General features: G+C 37.5%; 3 protein-coding genes across 3 annotated transcripts; 2 read left to right on the top strand and 1 right to left on the bottom strand.

The window, feature by feature from the left end:
• LOC104817107 (PI-PLC X domain-containing protein At5g67130-like) lies at positions 1 to 3877 on the bottom strand. Its single transcript, XM_010546183.1, has 4 exons — positions 3848 to 3877; positions 1658 to 1904; positions 984 to 1069; positions 1 to 144 (listed from the first exon to the last, which is right to left on the bottom strand). The coding sequence occupies exons 1-4, from the start codon at positions 3875 to 3877 to the stop codon at positions 1 to 3; spliced, it is 507 nt and encodes a 168-aa protein (XP_010544485.1).
• A 659-nt stretch (positions 3878 to 4536) lies between these two features.
• Positions 4537 to 7305, top strand: LOC104817106. Its single transcript, XM_010546182.1, has 5 exons — positions 4537 to 4588; positions 4685 to 4771; positions 6546 to 6778; positions 6950 to 7136; positions 7220 to 7305. Exons 1-5 carry the CDS (start codon positions 4537 to 4539, stop codon positions 7303 to 7305), a joined length of 645 nt encoding a protein of 214 aa, XP_010544484.1.
• Positions 7306 to 9752: 2447 nt separating this feature from the next.
• On the top strand, positions 9753 to 10292 carry LOC104817105 (pectinesterase inhibitor 1-like). Its single transcript, XM_010546181.1, has one exon. It carries the CDS (start codon positions 9753 to 9755, stop codon positions 10290 to 10292), a length of 540 nt encoding a protein of 179 aa, XP_010544483.1.
• Positions 10293 to 18120: the final 7828 nt, after the last annotated feature.

Genomic DNA, 18120 nt, shown 5'->3' with positions numbered 1-18120 from the left:
CTATTCTGAGTGATTAAGACTAATGTTTATATAAAGTTGGGCCGGTTTGGTATTCGAAGCTTGGGCAGTTAGTTTAGCAATTGTCACGAGTGCACTCTGCTCTGATGCTTCTTGCTTTGCACATGTTCCCTTCGTCATGTTCTCCTGCAAATATGGACACCACATTATTAAGTTGTAAGCACATAAATAGTAGTATATATATATATATATATATATGAAAAAACAATCGAAAGGACCAAAAATGAGGGTTTCGTTATGGAAGAAATTTCTTATAAGCATTCACAAAAAATATGTAAATATATAAGAGTTTAACCAAGGAACTATAACGCTCCTACTTCAATTGGGATCGACTAAATATCTTTCACTCACAATAAAACGTTCTAACTAATAAACGGTAAATCGCGTATTTCATCTATTATGTCCTTTTGTAGTAGAAAAAAGGCATATACCTTTACCAAAAAAGTCGTTTTGTAACAACATAATGCCTCTTTTTTGTAGGGTATTATCTAAAATATTCTCCTTTTCCTAAAACTACTTATAAACAATTCGCCGGATATGATCATATGATTAGAATGACAATATAGTCATATGGTAGTCACAAATATTATAACGTTAAATTTATTGTGATCACAATAAATAATCATGTATACACCTTAAATATCAGACTAATATTTTGATGAAACCGTAATAAATTTAACATTATAATCAATGTGACCATCATATAAACATATTGTTATTATGGTCACATGATCAAATTTGGAGTATAACTAGTTTTAGTAAAAAAAAATGTATCTTTGAATATTTCCTTCTTTTGGGTATGTTGGTTATTCACGTAAGTGGTCGAAAAGCCGTTTTGTAAAAAGTTTGATGGAATGGAATCACAAACCTTTTACAAAAAAAAAGATGCATATATATAAACTTTGACCATTATTATTGTTATCTAAATATAAACCATGTAAATATATAATTAATAGAAACTTTACCATGCAAGCAGCAATGTTGTCGCAACCACAAACAAGATGACCATTTGCAACATCTACTGCTTGTGAAGCTCCTCCTCCATCACTTTCTATAGCATCAATGCGTACACATAAGTAAAGAGCGAGTTGATACTTCACTTTAACATTCTATTTAATTAATTAACAGAGATTTTCTAAAATAAACAAAAGAAAAGTAGGAAGTATCGCCAAAAAAAATATGAACTTTTAAAATGTGATAAATAAGTATGTAAATGTTTTATTTTGTAAAGAAAAATACAAACTTTGAAAACTTTCCTATAAATCCACTCAAAAATGTATAAAAATACACAAATTTTGAATTTTCGTATATAGCCACATTTACAAAAAAAAAATTGAATTTAGTTTTTTGGTGGATTTACACAGAAAAATTTCAAGCTTATGTATTTTAATACAAAATTAGAAGTTCATATATTTTTATACCAAATTTAAATAGTTTATATTTTTTTGCGATATTGCCAAAAAAACTATTTTTAAACTTTTTCTTCACATCTACATTTTTTCCATATTAGTTTTACGTTTTTAGAATTTTGGGTTTTGGGTTTTACACTTTTAGAATGTAGTGCTTAAGTTAGGTTTTAGGGTTTAGATTTTCTGGAAAAAAAATAAGAACTTAGGAAGTAAACAAGAACCTAAATTACTACAACACACCTTATAGAAATCAACGGAGATGAAGTTGGGCCAACGTTGTCCGGATGCCTCATAACATGCTTTGACAGCGCCCATGAGAGGAGCCGGGTTATGTCTGCAAGCTGTGAGGAATTCAGGGGCATCCGGGAAATGGTTCACAAGAACAAGTGATCTTGTTTTCGTGTTCATTGGTAATGACTCTGGTCTGTTTATGCACATTCCATGCTTCATCCCCTCATTTCCATCTGCAATGTATAACTTTGATATATTATAACATAACATATGATTGATACAAATATAATCAATCTCATGAATCTTTATTTGGCTTTTTGTTGCTTCATCTAGTATAAGGAGTCTTGTCTTGTAAATAAGATTTAAACCAACACTATAGAATCTAAGATAAACCCTAGAAAGATGTTAGAGATTTGACTCGAGAATGATGAAATTTGAACACGCAGAAGAATCGTTGGAGAAGCTGAAGCAAAAGACATTTGGTGAAACAATTATTGTTGTATGGTTCGGATAATTTAGATAAGGTTTTATAGTTTTTCCAAAACCGTTTTCAATTACTAATTTGTCTTTAAAAGGCTGTATTGATTGATTGGGGAAACTACTACAGAGATTTTTTCTGTAATTATCTCTTACGAGAGTAAAAATGTGATGTGTGTGTATGTAATTGTGTTGTTAATAAAGTGAGAGTGTTTAATTTGTGAAAAGATTACATGGTATCAGAGCAAAAATGATCTTAGGGATCTGTGGTGTTTCGTTTGGACGTCGTGGCAGAAATGGAAGATTCCGGTCAGTGGTCACAGTGACAACAGAAGAAGAAGATGAAGATATGGGTGTCGTTGGATCTATCAGCATCGGAGAACAAAGTATTGAGGATATGAAGGAGGGCCCAGATAAAGTTTCAGCAAGTTAAGAGAGAGAGCAGTGAGAATGAAGAGGAAGAAGACGTTGTTTTGTTGCAAGGATGAATGGGTTCTTTCACATCATTGGAAGATTCATTATTTGGGAAAAGTGTTTTTTTTTGGAAATATGTTAAAGTGGGCACGTAGGTTTTGACGATAGTGAAGATTCCACTCAACAAGATGAAAAGTTTGTCGATTGCTAAAAGAGCAATAAAAAAAACATAAGCGTTAATGGTGGTTGTGTGTTCAAGCAAAGAGAGACAAAACTCTCCCAGAGAACACATGTTGTCGGGTTCCCATGTGAAGATGAAGAGTGGAAAGACGAGCAATGGTTTGAAGACGAATAGACGTCACAATTGTTGTCGGTTCCCTTGAGAAGAGGATCTGGGACTTCGGATCGAATGAGACTTTGATGGAGGAAGAGTTTGCCACTCCGAGCATGAAGATAGTGTTGAAGCTTCAAGAAAGGAAGCGAAAAAGATTGATGCAAGGTTGATATGGGTTTATGCCTCAATTAGGTAAACCCGAAAGTTGCGTATTCGAGAAGGGGCAAAGATGCAATCGATAAACGCATGTGGATCTCGAGATGGGGTAGAGTTGCACTCGAGAAAATGGATTGTTGTGAAGACAAAAAATTTGCGCCGAAGCTTGAAAGCTAAGGTTTGCGATGTGCAAGAGTTCTCGAGTCAAGGAGGAGTGTTAGAGATTTGACTCGAGAATGATGAAATCTGAAGACGCAGAAGAATCGTTGGAGAAGCTAAAGCAAGAGACATTTGATGAAACAGTTATTGTTATATGGTTCGGTTAATTTAGATAAGGTTCTGTAATCCTCTCTCACGAGAGTAAAAATGTGATGTGTGTGTATGTAATTGTGTTGTGTAATAAAGTGAGACTGTTAGCCCAGTATCGTTGAATACTCTGGTGAGTCCGTTGGGCGATTTCACGTAATCTTCGATGATGATCGTTACGATGTCTTGAGTGTTCTTCTCTAGAAACACTTGGAACTCTTTCAGAACAGGGATCGCAGGTTGATGTCCAAAGAGATACGTTTTGAAATTATATAACATGTATGTACATGTAAACATATACATTACACATTTAGCATATATATATATATATACTGCAGTACCGAGGGGCTTAATATATTCCTTCACCATGTAAATTAAATAACTACGTATAAACCAAATTTGTGTATGGTTTCTTAAAATCTCTTTGTAACCAGTGTGTGGTATATATTCACATAAAATTATAAAGTAGAAATACCTACATAGATAGCAGGGGCGGACTTACATACATGTGAATGGGGTCCCATGCCCCCATAGCTATATTTAAAAAAAAATAATTTAGTTATAAATTTTTATAGATTTTAATAAGAAACCAAACGTGCCCCCTCATATTTTTAATGTGGGCCCCCTTTTATTTAGATTTTTGAATATTTTTCTTAAACATGTCTCCACTTTTATTTAATTACTTTTTAGGTTTAGGTCACGCCGTCATAATTTTTATATCATTATTTTATATTTTTTATTTTTCTCTCTCCTCCCCTTTCTCTCTTTCGCTCTTTCTCCCATTCGATCAAAAAATAAACAAAGTAGCAATACTGATATCAAAGGTACGTTTATGATTTTAGTTTTTATTTGTTTATCTGTTTTTATGTATGATTTAATCATACGAATTAATTTAATATTATATATTTATTTATTTTTGTATTTGATTTGACAGGAAAATTAATGGATAAATTTCTCAAAAGAAATTTTGCATCGATATCTCAAAATAATGGTGAAATTCCAATCGAGAATGTATCAAATTCTCAGGTTAGTCTCTCAATACCTGAAAAAATTGATTTGGATGATTTGCCTTCGGATCCAGCTGATAGAAAAAAAATATTAGAGTATCATCCTAACCAGAGAGATGAGATAAGGCGCAAGTATTTGATTAGGGGACCTTGTCAACCACGTGGTCATGATTTTCCAAAGAAGATGATAGGAAATAAATTGAGGCGATTTAATCCAGCTTGGTTTGACCAATACAGTGATTGGTTAGAATATAGCATAAAGAAGGATAAAGCATTTTGCTTGTGTTGCTATTTGTTTAGAGAACAAGTTGGGAATGATGCTTTTGTGTCAGACGGTTTTTCAAGTTGGAATAAAACCGAGAGGTTGGCTTCTCATGTGGATGATGTCAATAGTTTTCATAATAATGCACGCAAAAAGTGAAGGATGTAATGCTCTAGGATGATCATACGATATGAGAACTATGTATGATACGATGTATTTATTAGATGAATACATTATTTATTCATTATTTATTTTGCATATTTGATAAATAATGATAATCCCTGGATCGTTACGAACGATCCTGAATTCCTTAGTCGTTTGTCATTGTGGGAACAATGATGAATTAAGACTAACATGAGGCGTAATCGATGATCATAGTGATGATCATCCGTATTGGATACGGATTACGGTCATGGGTACTTGTTTGGAACAAGTGACTGGATGACTCGCGTGAGATTGTCTATTGGATATAATCCATGACTTGAATCTCACTTGATGGTTCACTTTAGATCCTCAGACCTGAGATATCTATTGTATCCATCATGACGAGTAATGTACTTTGACTGCGTCAAACGTCGTCTTTAACCGGACGACTATAAAGACGGGGCTCGGGTACATTACGAATCATGCATTGGATAATAGATAGTCAAGATGGAACTTTGTCCCTCTCAAAAGAGAGAGATATCGCTTGGGCCCGTCGTAGGAGTGAGACTGTGGAAATGTGTGGCCACACTATAGATGAATGTCATCTATCTCTAACAGTCTACTCGGGATACGACAAAGCATTCGAACTATGAGTTCGATTATGATATCGTGAGACAAAGAGGATCATCGTTTGAGCTATCTCTGGCTTTTCGGTTAGATCACATCTAACTCTTTCCGATACGGGTAATCATAATGTCTTGCTAGAGACCGCTTATGATTAGTAAAGCGAGATTGGATCTCGCGTTTACTGCCGTATTCGGAGGAGCCTAAAGGGTCACACACATACGGGATGGACGTGTATGGACGGGATCACACGGACGGAAAAATCGGATTTTTTCTTGGTCTTTGAGGTCTGGTCCGGAGCTGACCAAGTGTTGGTCAGCCGGACCAGACACACTTGGCGAAACGGAGAAATTTCTCCGAAATACACTGTCTGGTCCGGAGCTGACAAGAATTGGTCAGCCGGACCAGCGCAGTCAGACGGAGCAGGACGAGCTGGGTCGGAGTTCGGCTGGTCCGGCGGACCGAAATCTTGGTCCGCCGGACCGGCAAGTCAGGCGGACCAAATCTCTTGGTCCGGAGCTTGGCTGGTCCGGCGGACCAAGAGTCTGGTCCGCCGGATCGCAGAACGTTCTCGACTGTCGGCATAAGGCGTCTTGGTCCGGCTGACCAAGAGTTGGTCAGCCGCTGACCAAGACCATGACCGAACTAAACCGCGTGTTTTACTCGTCTGGTCCGGCGGACCAGCTCCTGGTCCGGCGGACCGGACGTCTGAAAACACCAAATTGCGAAAATCTCGGCTTTTCTTGGTAGGGACGCGTGAGGAATGATTTGGATCATTCTTAACCCGACTCTTAACCTCCAGAAGAGCCAAGACTGCTCTGCAACTCTCCCAAACTCAAGAAATTGTTCTTGAGATCATACACAAGAGATTTGATCTCTTCAAGCTCTAGCAAGCAAGTTTCCAAGTGTTGGAAACCATCCCAAGGGTGTGGACTACTCAAGAGGGTGTTGGCTGCTTCAACACCTAGCTGTGATCTACAACAACCTTCTGATTCGGAATCAAAAGGTTAGTTCTACTCTCCAAGAGGTTCTTCACCGAAACCATGGTCCGTGGGCGGTTCAAAATCGTTTTGAACGCCAATTCCGCTGCGCAAACCCGCGGACCAGACCCGAGACCGGTTGTGAACCGTTGCTCGAGGTCCCCGTGCGACCCATCAAAAAGAGTGATGATTTGATGAGGCAAAGTCAATCTATCATACATGCTATGCATAAGCAAAGTGATACGATGAAAAACGAGTATCGTATTCGGTTGAATGCCTCAATTAGTTCTTCTAGATATTTGTTGAATCAAGGACTACCATTTCGAGGCCACGATGAGTTAGAAATTTCTGATAATAAAGGAAATTTTCTGGAACTTGTCAAATATACTGCAGAACAAAATGAAGGTTTGAGTAAGGTTGTTTTGAAGAATGCTCCGGGGAATAGTCAGATGGTTTCTCCAAAAATCCAGAAAGATATTGTACAATGTTTTGCAGAACAAATAACCCAAGACATAATTCAGGAGATTGGACATGATGTATTTGGATTGCTGGTGGATGAGTCTAGTGATGTTTCTGACAAGGAGCAGATGGCAGTAGTTTTTCGTTTTGTTGACAAGAACGGGATAGTGAAAGAGAGATTTATTGATCTTGTTCATGTGAAAGAAACATCTGCTTTATCTCTGATGTCTGCCATTGATTCTTTGTTTGCTAAACATGGTTTGAGTTTAAAAAAAGTCAAAGGACAAGGCTATGATGGGGCAAGCAATATGAAAGGTGAATTTAATGGATTGAGATCGTTGATCTCAAGAGAAAATAAATCAGCATATTATATTCATTGTTTCGCTCACCAACTTCAGTTTTGTTGAATGTGGTTGACATGATGTATTTGGATTGCTGGTGGATGAGTCTAGTGATGTTTCTGACAAGGAGCAGATGGCAGTAGTTTTTCGTTTTGTTGACAAGAACGGGATAGTGAAAGAGAGATTTATTGATCTTGTTCATGTGAAAGAAACATCTGCTTTATCTCTGATGTCTGCCATTGATTCTTTGTTTGCTAAACATGGTTTGAGTTTAAAAAAAGTCAAAGGACAAGGCTATGATGGGGCAAGCAATATGAAAGGTGAATTTAATGGATTGAGATCGTTGATCTCAAGAGAAAATAAATCAGCATATTATATTCATTGTTTCGCTCACCAACTTCAGTTTTGTTGAATGTGGTTGGAGCTTCCTGTAAAAGAAAAGATATGATTCGAGAAAGTCATCGAACGAAAGTGAACGAAGGAATTAATAGTAGAGAGATTAACACAGGAAAAGGGTTGAATCAAAATATTACTCTTTAGGTAGTGTAGTTGAAGCAATTTCCTCCGTACGAATGGCACAACCATACATCGTTTTGGAAATCGTATATATCGAGCGTAAACCCTCTAATACCATTCTCCATTAAAACGCAAAATCAACGAAGAATGTTACAGGAACGGTCGATATATCTGCACTTACTAGATGCCATGAAATGGTTCAAAACTATGCCCCACCTATCATCCGAAATATATATGTCTACTACTAGTAACCTTCTGTTCTTTTGCGATTTAAAACGGTTTTTATCATTGTTCGTTACGTTCTCTCATTTCCATTAACTCATATAGTTCTGCAAGCAATCGTTAAGATGAACGCGTATCTGTAAAATCGTTGAATTCACACATTTAATGTTCTTATTCTCTATATTTTATTATTTAGGATGATCGGTGGATTGCATAGCTTTACCAAATAAAAAATGGGGAAGTGACAAAAAAATTGGATAAAACCTATAAAAATTCCTTATCTTGTAAAATGGTGAAAAACTAATTCATAAACTTATTGTTGGACAAATTTATTTCCAAACTTGCAAAATGTGTCATTATAATTCCCAAAATTATTTATCAATAAATATCGTCGAGATTTTTGATGTTGCCAATTAACAAGTTTTGAAATTATAATGACACATTTTATAAGTTTGAAAATAAATATGTTAAACGAAAAGTTTAGTAATTAGTTTTTCATCAGTTTACAAATTTAGCAATTATATGGGTTTTATCCCACAATTTAAGTTAGTAAATGTCCAAAAGAAATGAAAACACATTCCAATAGCATGCACTTTTCGGTGTTTAATTTAGTATATATTTAAGATTTATTAGAGGTTGCTTCTTAGATTATTTGTTAGTATAAAAATATTTTCCAATGTATAAATAATAAGACGAAAGAAAAATGCAATACGACTTAACAAGTCTCAATGTTAAGTCTCAATTATATTTGTTAGAAACATTTCTTTTTTTTTTGGGCGTTCTATATTGCAGGATAACTTGCCAAAGATCTCGTGGAAGAGAAAAAGAACAGCAAAAGACGAAGGAATCCTCCGGTTCTCACCTGGAGGGTTTCGACCGACAAAAATGCCGCTTCACTGAGGGTAGAATAGTTATTCTCCCCATTAACATTCAAGCTCGTTGAGCTTTGGTTTAGTATATTTAAACAGATGTTCGAAAATCTCGGTATTTTTTTTGAATCGTATCATTCAAAATTTTCGAACGTTATATTTTTTATAGAATTAAATTTCTGTAAACCAAACTAAACCGAATCGAACTTTATAAAATTCTCGAAAAATCGAATTTTTTTTAAGAAAATCTAATTTTTTTTAACAAAAATTGAAAGCGAACCGTATCTAAACCGGAACCGAACCGAATCGAATAATATATGTTACTAATTTGGTATAAATTTTAGATTACTGAATAAACCATTCCCGAATCGAAAAATTCTGAAATGAATTCCGAAATGCCCACCTCTAATTTAAATCAAATTTTGGTTTATCCTGCTCTCTTCGAACCTGTGAAAAAGAAGAATGACAATTTTTTTTTAATTCTAGATATATTATATATACTTTTAAAACCATAAGCTCAATGCTTTTTTTTTAAGTGTAAATTTTATATATTATTCTCTTCGGCAGGTTTTGCTTAACCTAAAAAGCAGATCTTCCAAAAACTCTACTCTCGATTACTACAATGTTTCTTCTTATAATCCCCATATAAAAGATAATATTTAAGATAATTAAAATAACTAAAGATTATAAACACTTATTATGGTGTATTACCATTATGTTCTTTATTAGCACCTCAAAATAAATGGCAACCTAATGTCAAAATTTTTTTTTATATAAAACTAAAACAATCGAATTCGTTACACGAATAACTATTTTATGAGTTTATGCCAAGAATGAGAAAACTGTCTTTTACTTCTCAAAAACAACAGAACAACGGTCTCTCTCTATATTTAGTCAACCACCTGACCAAACATGTACAAATATACATGCAACCCTCATCTCTCCATCATCTCACACAAGTTTGAAAAACACAAGGAACAAGTATGGCGGCATCATACTCTACGAACAATGCTTTCCTGTCTTCTCTGATGTTCCTTCTATTAATCGATTCCTCATACGCAATAACGGCCGCAGACATAAACGCGATATGCGGCAAAACGTTAAACCCATCTTTCTGTCTGAAATTCCTAAAGTCCAACCCAAAGATCCTGGCCGCCGGCCTTCCCGCTGTTGCGAAGATCGCTATTGATTCGGCGCAAACAAGTGCATCAAAGACATTTAAGAGGATCCAGTCCATTGTCGAGAAGACAACCGACCCGAAATCAAAGCAGGCCTATACATCGTGCTTAGACAATTACGAATCGGTTGTCGACACCCTGGACGAAGCCAAGGAGCATCTGGCGGCTGGGGATCCCGTGAGCGTGAACGTCAAGGTTTCGGCTGCTATGGATGGTCCTGACTCATGTCTAGACGACCTCAAGAACGTCAAAGCCGATCCTTCGGTTGTGAAGAGCAGCGAGTATATCGGGTATGTTTGTGGAATCACCCTTGTTATCGCGAACATGTTACCCAGGCGCATGTAATCTATGAAATGATGATATTAATCTAATTTATAATCAACGGGCTTGTAACGCTGATTTAAAAACAATATCGGCACAGATAAACGATATTGTTTTCGGTTTCACATAAGAATTCGACTCTCGAAATTCGTAGATCGTGTCCTCGCTTTTGAACATCGGATATCCACGAATATCATATAAACAACATGTTCGTATACTAAATAAAAATAATTGGCATGGATAATCGATAATTGATGTTGTTTTCGATTTCACGAGTTTTACATAAGAAGTATCTCAATTTCATCTTTCGATATTCGCAGATTACGTCCTCACTATTGAACATCGGATATCTACGAATATCGTATAAACAACATTTTTTGTATTCATAATTAGACCAAATACTCAATAAAAATAAAATTATAGGAATATCGCCAATAAAATTTGTACTTTTTAAATTCCCTACATACATGTATTTGAAATTTTAAAAAATATGGTAATTTCTTACAAAACCCCATATAAAACGTAATGTTGTCATAATAGTAAACTGAAATCTATCCACGTTAGTGCCACGAGTTAAAAAATGTTACGTCATCATATAACATTATTAATTAATTTCACATCATCGAATTCGATTTAAAATTAGTAAAAAATAAGAAAATTATAAATAATAAAAAATAGAAAAATAACATATAAATACCTAAACTTTTATGAAAATCTCACATAAATATCTGAACTATAAAACTTTTACATAAGTACCTGAACTTTTAAATTAAAATCATATATAAATACCTAGAATTTTGAAAAAAATTTCAAATAAATATAAATTTCAGGTATTTTTAAATAAAAATAGGTAATGTCATTAACGAATTTTGAGTTTATTTTAGAGTTTTTCAGAAGTCTAGGTATTTGTGTGGGATTTTAGAAAAATTAAGGTATCTATATAAAATTTTTATAGTTTAGATATTTATGTGGAATTTTTGTAAAAGTTTAGGTATTTATAAGCGATTTTTCTTAAAAAATATAAAAAATCAAAAAAATAATTAGACACACATATATACACAACACATATACACTATATAAACGGATACACATATATACATGTGTAGATTCATACATACATGCATACATATATACATACATACATACATATAGATACATAGTTTGAAGTAGCACATAGTTTGAACACAAAGTTTTATACTTTTCAATTCATTCACACAGATCGAAAGTTATCCAAGAGAGTTTGATTTGCAAAAAATTATCGTTACTATAATTTGTATTCTATGAGAGTGGTATTCTTGTCTCACGTTGACCAACTAGTTGTTAGGATCGGAGTAGATATATCACTGTTAGACAACTAAATTGAGATGAGAAAAATAAATAATAGGACACCGAAAATTTACGTGGTTCGGCAGAGTGCCTACGTCAACGGGCGAACGGTAGAGGGATTTATACCGACTGTTAAGGAATTACAACACTTCTCTCTGTTATAAGGAGAATATAAGAATAATTCTCTCTTTTACAGGAGAAATTACATACTCAGAAATAAAGAGGAAAAACTCAAAAAAATAGGAGAGACCCGGATTTTATTTCACTCTCTCTTTCTTTCCCTTTCTCTCTCTCTTTTATCTGCTGCTTTGGATTTGCTGTGGGATACATTACCGAGGCTCTACACTTGCCTTATGTAGGCAAAGGGATGGAGAAAACTCCAAAATAGCGAGGCCCCCAGTTAATTAATTTTTCAGCAAAACACGGTGCCTACTTTTCATTCTCCCACTCAAAACCACTTTTGTTGTATTTCTTCTTCTTTTCTACCTCGTCATCTCCATGTTGCTTACTTCTCTCCTAGATCCATAAAAGATCGACACCAGACGAACTTTTTATTGTTTACTAGCTTTGTCAACATATCTATCATGTTTGCCTCCGTATAGATTTTCTGAATATACACACTTCCTTTCTCCACCTTCCCCCGTACAAAGTGATTCTTCGCTAAATGCAAAGCGCTCTGACTATCACAGAACAAGATGATATTATCTTGTCTGTGTCCGAGCTCCTCCATTAACATTTGCAATCAGATTGCCTCTTTCCTGGCTTGTGTAGCCGCCACATACTCAACCTCTATCGTAGATGTCTCCACGATAGACTGTAGTTTTAAAACCCAGCTTACAGCTCCTCCAGCAAGAATAAACATGTATCCAGAGGTGGACTTTCTTTTGTCAAGGTCACCGACATAATATGAATCAACGTATCCAGTAACAGTCATGTCTGATCCTCCATAACATAATGCAACATTTGTGGTGCCCTTCAGGTATCTTAGGATCCTCTTCACAACATTTCAATGCTCAACTCCAGTATTCGCCATGTATCGACTGACCTCTCCCACTACTTGAGCAATGTCTGGTCTAGTACAAACCATGGCAAACATCAAACTATCCACTGTTGATGCATACGGTACTCGAGACATATTTATCCTCTCTATTTCATTGCTAGGACTCATACTTAAGGATAACTTGAAATTCATTGGAAGAAGGGTAGATATTGGCTTACAATCTTTCATGTTGAAACAACGCAAGATCTTCTTTATGTAGTTCCTTTGTGAAAGCTAAATCTTCCTATGATTTCTATCTCGATAAATTTGCATCCCCAGAATCTTATTTGCTTGGCCCAAATCCTTCATTTCAAACTTCTTAGCCAACCGAGCCTTCAATTCTTTCAAACGATCTTTGTTAGGGCCTGCTACCAACATGTCGTTGACGTATAACAACAGAATTACGAAATCACCATCACCAAATCTCTTGTGATATGCACAAGGATCTGCATTCAGTCTGTTGTACCCAACACTACAAAAAAAATGCTAAATTCCAATGGATTTTTCCAACGGATGAATCCGTTGTAATTTTTCCAACGGATTTCCAACGGGCATCCGTTGGAATAATTCCAACGCGTTTCTAACGGATGTCTAACGGATTTGTCCGTTAGAAATCTATTGGAAATTTCCAACGGCATCTCAACGGATATCTGAGTTGGAAATTTTCCACGCATATTCCAACGAACAGCCGTTGGAAATAACGTTCGACAATTTCCAACGGCATGCCGTTGGAATTATCCGAACGTTATGAAACGTGGTAAGTATTCCAACGGATATCCGTTGGAAAGTTTAACGGTAACGTTATTTTCAACGGATTTTCAACGGACATCCATTGGAATATTTGTCTATTTAAACCATCCGGCCATTTTTCACCGAAAACACTCTCTAAATCATTCTTCTACTATTCTTTAACCAAAAATTCTCCTAAAAATGGCTTCTTCAACAAATCCGAATATTCGTTCGTCCCGGCAGTGGATATACGAAAGAGTTGATTCAATTACAAAAGAGGTAACGCAAGAATTCATTAACGATTTAGAACAATTTATGAATTTTGCTTCTATGCAGCCGTTGTGCCAAGAACGTGGAAAAATGTTATGTCCACGTACAAGTTATCGCAATTTTAAATATCGCAGTCCAGAAGATGTTTGTAAACATCTACTTCGAAGGGGATTTGTGGAAGATTTTTATATTTGGCGATTTCATGGAGAAGAAGTTCGGACAATCACAATGGGACAACATGTCTCGGCGCCCGAGCAGAGGTATGATGTAGATGAAGATGTAAGAAATCCTTATGTTGAAATGGTGACAGATGCTTTTCCTGGGGCATTGGCTGAGCAAAACTCATCACAAGATCAGGAGGAGCCAAACGTCGAAACAAAACGATTTTTCGACATGTTGGATATGACAAATCATCCTATCTATGAAGGATGTAAAGAAGGTCAGTCATGTTTATCTCTGATAACTCTTATTCTTCTCTATATTTTGATGAGAGTTTGTTTAAGTTTTATAGGATAATCACATGCATTCATAGGCATTCTAGGCTTGTTAGGATACAAAACCTGTTTGTGCTCTAGTTTTGCAGAGTTACAGGTTTCGGAGATGATTGGACTAAAAAGGAGCTAATTGGAGCGTCAAAGGAGAAGTCCGGATGAGGTACTCATGTTGCGACATCAATAACTTTCTCTACAGAGGTCCAAATCGTGCGAGACCCATTGGAAAGAGCACTTCAAGAGCTTCACGTAGACACCGAAATCGCGTAAATCCGACACCGGAGTAGAAAGTTATGAGCGAATTCGTGAAGATCAGAAAACTGCGAGCGTAGGGCCGGATCCAACTGGATCCGGTCCGGATCAAGAACGCAGAATTCGACTCCAGGAATCTGGATCTGGTCTGGATCGACCTGGAATCGGCCCAGATCCAGTCAAAAACCCTGTTTCGCGATTTTCAGCATCAGAATGGGAATATGACTCTTGGGAGCCGCCCTAGGGTTATAAAAAACACCTAGCCACGTCCTAGTACAGAGGAGACCCTTAGAGAACACTTAGAGACAGATTTTTGGAGAGCTTTTGGGGAGAGAAGAATAGAAGTTCACGGGATTTCGGAAAGAAGAAGGAAGATTCGATCGTGGAGACTACACATATGCATGAGCCTTTCTCTCCTCTTTTTTATCTCTTTTTTTTCAGAACTTTTTATTGTTTTCCATGAACCGAGAGTAGATCCACGACTATGGGTTAGTGATTCGTTTGTGTTTTGGGTATGTTTGAACCCTAACTTGGATTTCAGTTTTGATTTGTTTCAGTTCTATTGATTTGCGCTTTTATTGGATTGATGTTTGCTAACCCCTTGGTCAATTATCTTAGATTCTAAACTACATAGAAATATGAGTTGGTTTCGGATCAAAATCAATAGGATAGATCGTATTATTCACATAGAGATATGGTTTAATCGATCTAGGGTTGATGATAGCGTTCTTTATGCACCTAGGGTTAACTTGAATAGATCGAGAGATTGACGAGTTACTCTGTAGGTAGGGAGTTAGTAGACCGAGAGGTGGATTCTCTATCTTTGTTGCTTGATGATTCCCGAATACAAGTCATAATCGTTATTCTCGCATGCTTAGCATATACCCATACACGCGAATACGATCCCGACACCCGTAGTCATCCTTGTTTGATAGGTTACTCGTTTTCATTGCTTTCTCATTCCGTTTTCCATAGATTCTATATACTTCTATCATCACGTGCTTGCTTGCTTTGATCTACTTTCGATTTAGATTTGGATTTAGCAACCTGTCCTTGTGTTCGACCCCGTGTTACGACGATCCGTATCCTTGCGGTGAGTTGTGAATCGGGTTATATATTTTAGACTCGGTACACACGTATCAAGTTTTTGGCGCCGTTGCCGGGGACTGGTTAGCCTATTTCTAGGTCTTTATTGATTCTAGATCTTAGCTTGTTTTCTTTTTGTTTTTCTTTTTGTTTTTCTTTGGTTTTTGTGGATTCACTTGGTCTCGAGTTCTTCTTTTTATTTGCGGTTTGCAGGGTTCTAGTGCATGACAAGGAGCTCTACTCGGAGAGAAGACCTAGTCTACGATCCGGAGATTGAGCGTACTTTTGAGAGACATCCGAAATCAGCAGAGAAGAGAAGCCATGTCGAGGTCAAGTAGTTCACACGACTGTGCGATTCATGATGAGGAACATCAAGAGAATCAAGAGCACATGAATCCGCTCTACAATCAGCATACCGAGGGCGAAACTACTTACGTTGCAGAGGAGACTTTGGGTTCTTACATTGCACCGAAGTACACCAAACTCCTATCATGCATCAACCGACCGCCCATAGACAGTTTCGAGCTACCGCCACAGTGCATCACGATGTTCAGTCAGGCGAGTTTCAGAGGGCGGCCCACAGAAGATCCCATTGCTCACTTGACTCAGTTCAAGATGCTGTGCAGATCAGTTAGGAAGGCCAGAGGGATGACCATCGAGGATGTATACTTGGAGGCCTTTGCTTTTTCACTGATGGATCGGGCAAGACATTGGCTCTACACCCTTGAGCCAAACTCGATTACGACATGGGAGGAGCTAGAAGAGCAGTTCATGGCTAAATACTACTCCCCAGAGAAGACCCGAGCTGCACAGAGAGCCATACACAGTTTCACTCAGGAGAGTGATGAGAGTCTCTATGACGCATGGGAGAGATTCAAAGGCTATCAGCGCCTTTGTCCACACCACGACATGGATAAGCGGTTGTTGCTTTCCACGTTCATCCACGGATTACGACATGATACCAGAGCTTGGATGGATGCAGCCTGTGGAGGGAGCGTTTATGAGATTCCCTTTGACACCCTAGAGATTAAGATTGCGAAGATGGCCAAGGCTAGAGGGATGTCCAGAGATAGCAATAGACAGCCCATGCTCGGATAGATACAGGAGAATCTGCGGTTTTGAAAGCTGTCATGTCTGAGCTAGCGGTTATCAAGCTCCATTTGGAAGCTAAGAGCAGTTCGAATCAGACACCACCAGAGCTAGAGGAAGCAGTGGAGTACGTCAATTATGTCGAGAAAAATCATCTTGGTTTCTCCTACGGAAACCCGAGCGGAGCATTGAATGCACAACAACATGGCATTCCTAGAATCCCTCAAAATTCCCCGAGCTTCACTCAGCCACGTTTTCAGGGGCAGAATCAGGGATATGCGCAGCAGAATCCAGGATACGGGCAACAAAATCTGGGTTACCGAGCTCCTCAACCTGCAAAGAATGATGAAGCGGACATTAAGATGATGCTTGCCCAACTAATGCTCGATCAGAAGACATCATTTACTAAGCTGAAGACCGAGATACAGAGCATAAAAGTCAGGCAAGACACTTTTGAGAGGAGATTAGATGGTGTTGAGGCTCATCTGAAGCATGTGGACTTGCAAATTGCACAGCTTGCATCACAACCCTCTAGACAGCAGGGCACATTTCCTGGAAAGCCCGAACCAAATCCACGAGAACACGTCAATGCCATTCAGCTTTTAAGTGGAGAGAGTCTGCTTGAGACGGTCCCTATTACTACCACAGAAAAAGGGACGACGTCTAGATACACTGCTGAAGAGAAAGGGAAAGCCATAGCTCACGGGACACCTAAGGTGCATGTAGAGGAAGCCGAACTGCCATATCTATCTCCTCCACCTTATGTACCACCCGTTCCTTTCCCTTCTCGATTGAAGAAGCGTACTGAGGATACACAGTTGTCTAGATTTGTTGATATGGTTCGGAAGTTAGAGGTTAAGATGCCTTTCTATGAGACGATACTTCAGATCCCTTCTTATGCAAAATTTTTGAAAGATATCTTGACTAAGAAGAGGGTGATTGGGAAGGAGACAGTATCATTGAGTACAGAGGTGAGCGATGCGATTCTATAGCATGAGTTGCCACGGAAGAGATCGGATCCAGGTAGTTTCTCGATTCCTTGCAAAATCGGGATCATTGAGATTGACCGTGCATTATGCGATTTGGGTGCCAGTGTGAGCTTGCTTCCATTGTCTATCTATAAGAAGCTCAACATTGGAGATCTTACGCCGACGAGGATGGCGCTACAGCTTGCGGATAGATCCGTCAAGTATCCTGCAGGTATTTGATCACTTGCGTGACGAGCTTTAAATTTATACCCGACACACAACTAATCCGCAAGTATACGGATGTCGTAGTACCGGGGTCGAACACAAGGACTTAAGCGGTTAAGCTAGGAATCGACTAAAACTAGGAAAATGGAGAAAATAAAATCGGAGAATTGTTTTTGTTGGTTTTCGTAAGTTGCAGAAAATTAAAAGAAAGAAAGTAAAATCAAAGACAATCACAATTCAAGAGGAGATAATCGATGGGAAAGGTTATGGGAATCGGGTTTCACCGATCATGCAAGAATGCCGTAAAGGATTATGGACCTAGATCATGCTCGTTCTAAGGTGAGGGATTCGAAGACTAAGGTCGGGTTCGGTTCTCT

This window comes from Tarenaya hassleriana, unplaced genomic scaffold (assembly GCF_000463585.1).
Source record: "Tarenaya hassleriana unplaced genomic scaffold, ASM46358v1 Cleome263, whole genome shotgun sequence".
NCBI classification, from domain to species: domain Eukaryota; kingdom Viridiplantae; phylum Streptophyta; class Magnoliopsida; order Brassicales; family Cleomaceae; genus Tarenaya; species Tarenaya hassleriana.
Note: the sequence above shows the minus strand (reverse complement) of the source record. Positions and strands in the feature narration are given on the sequence as shown.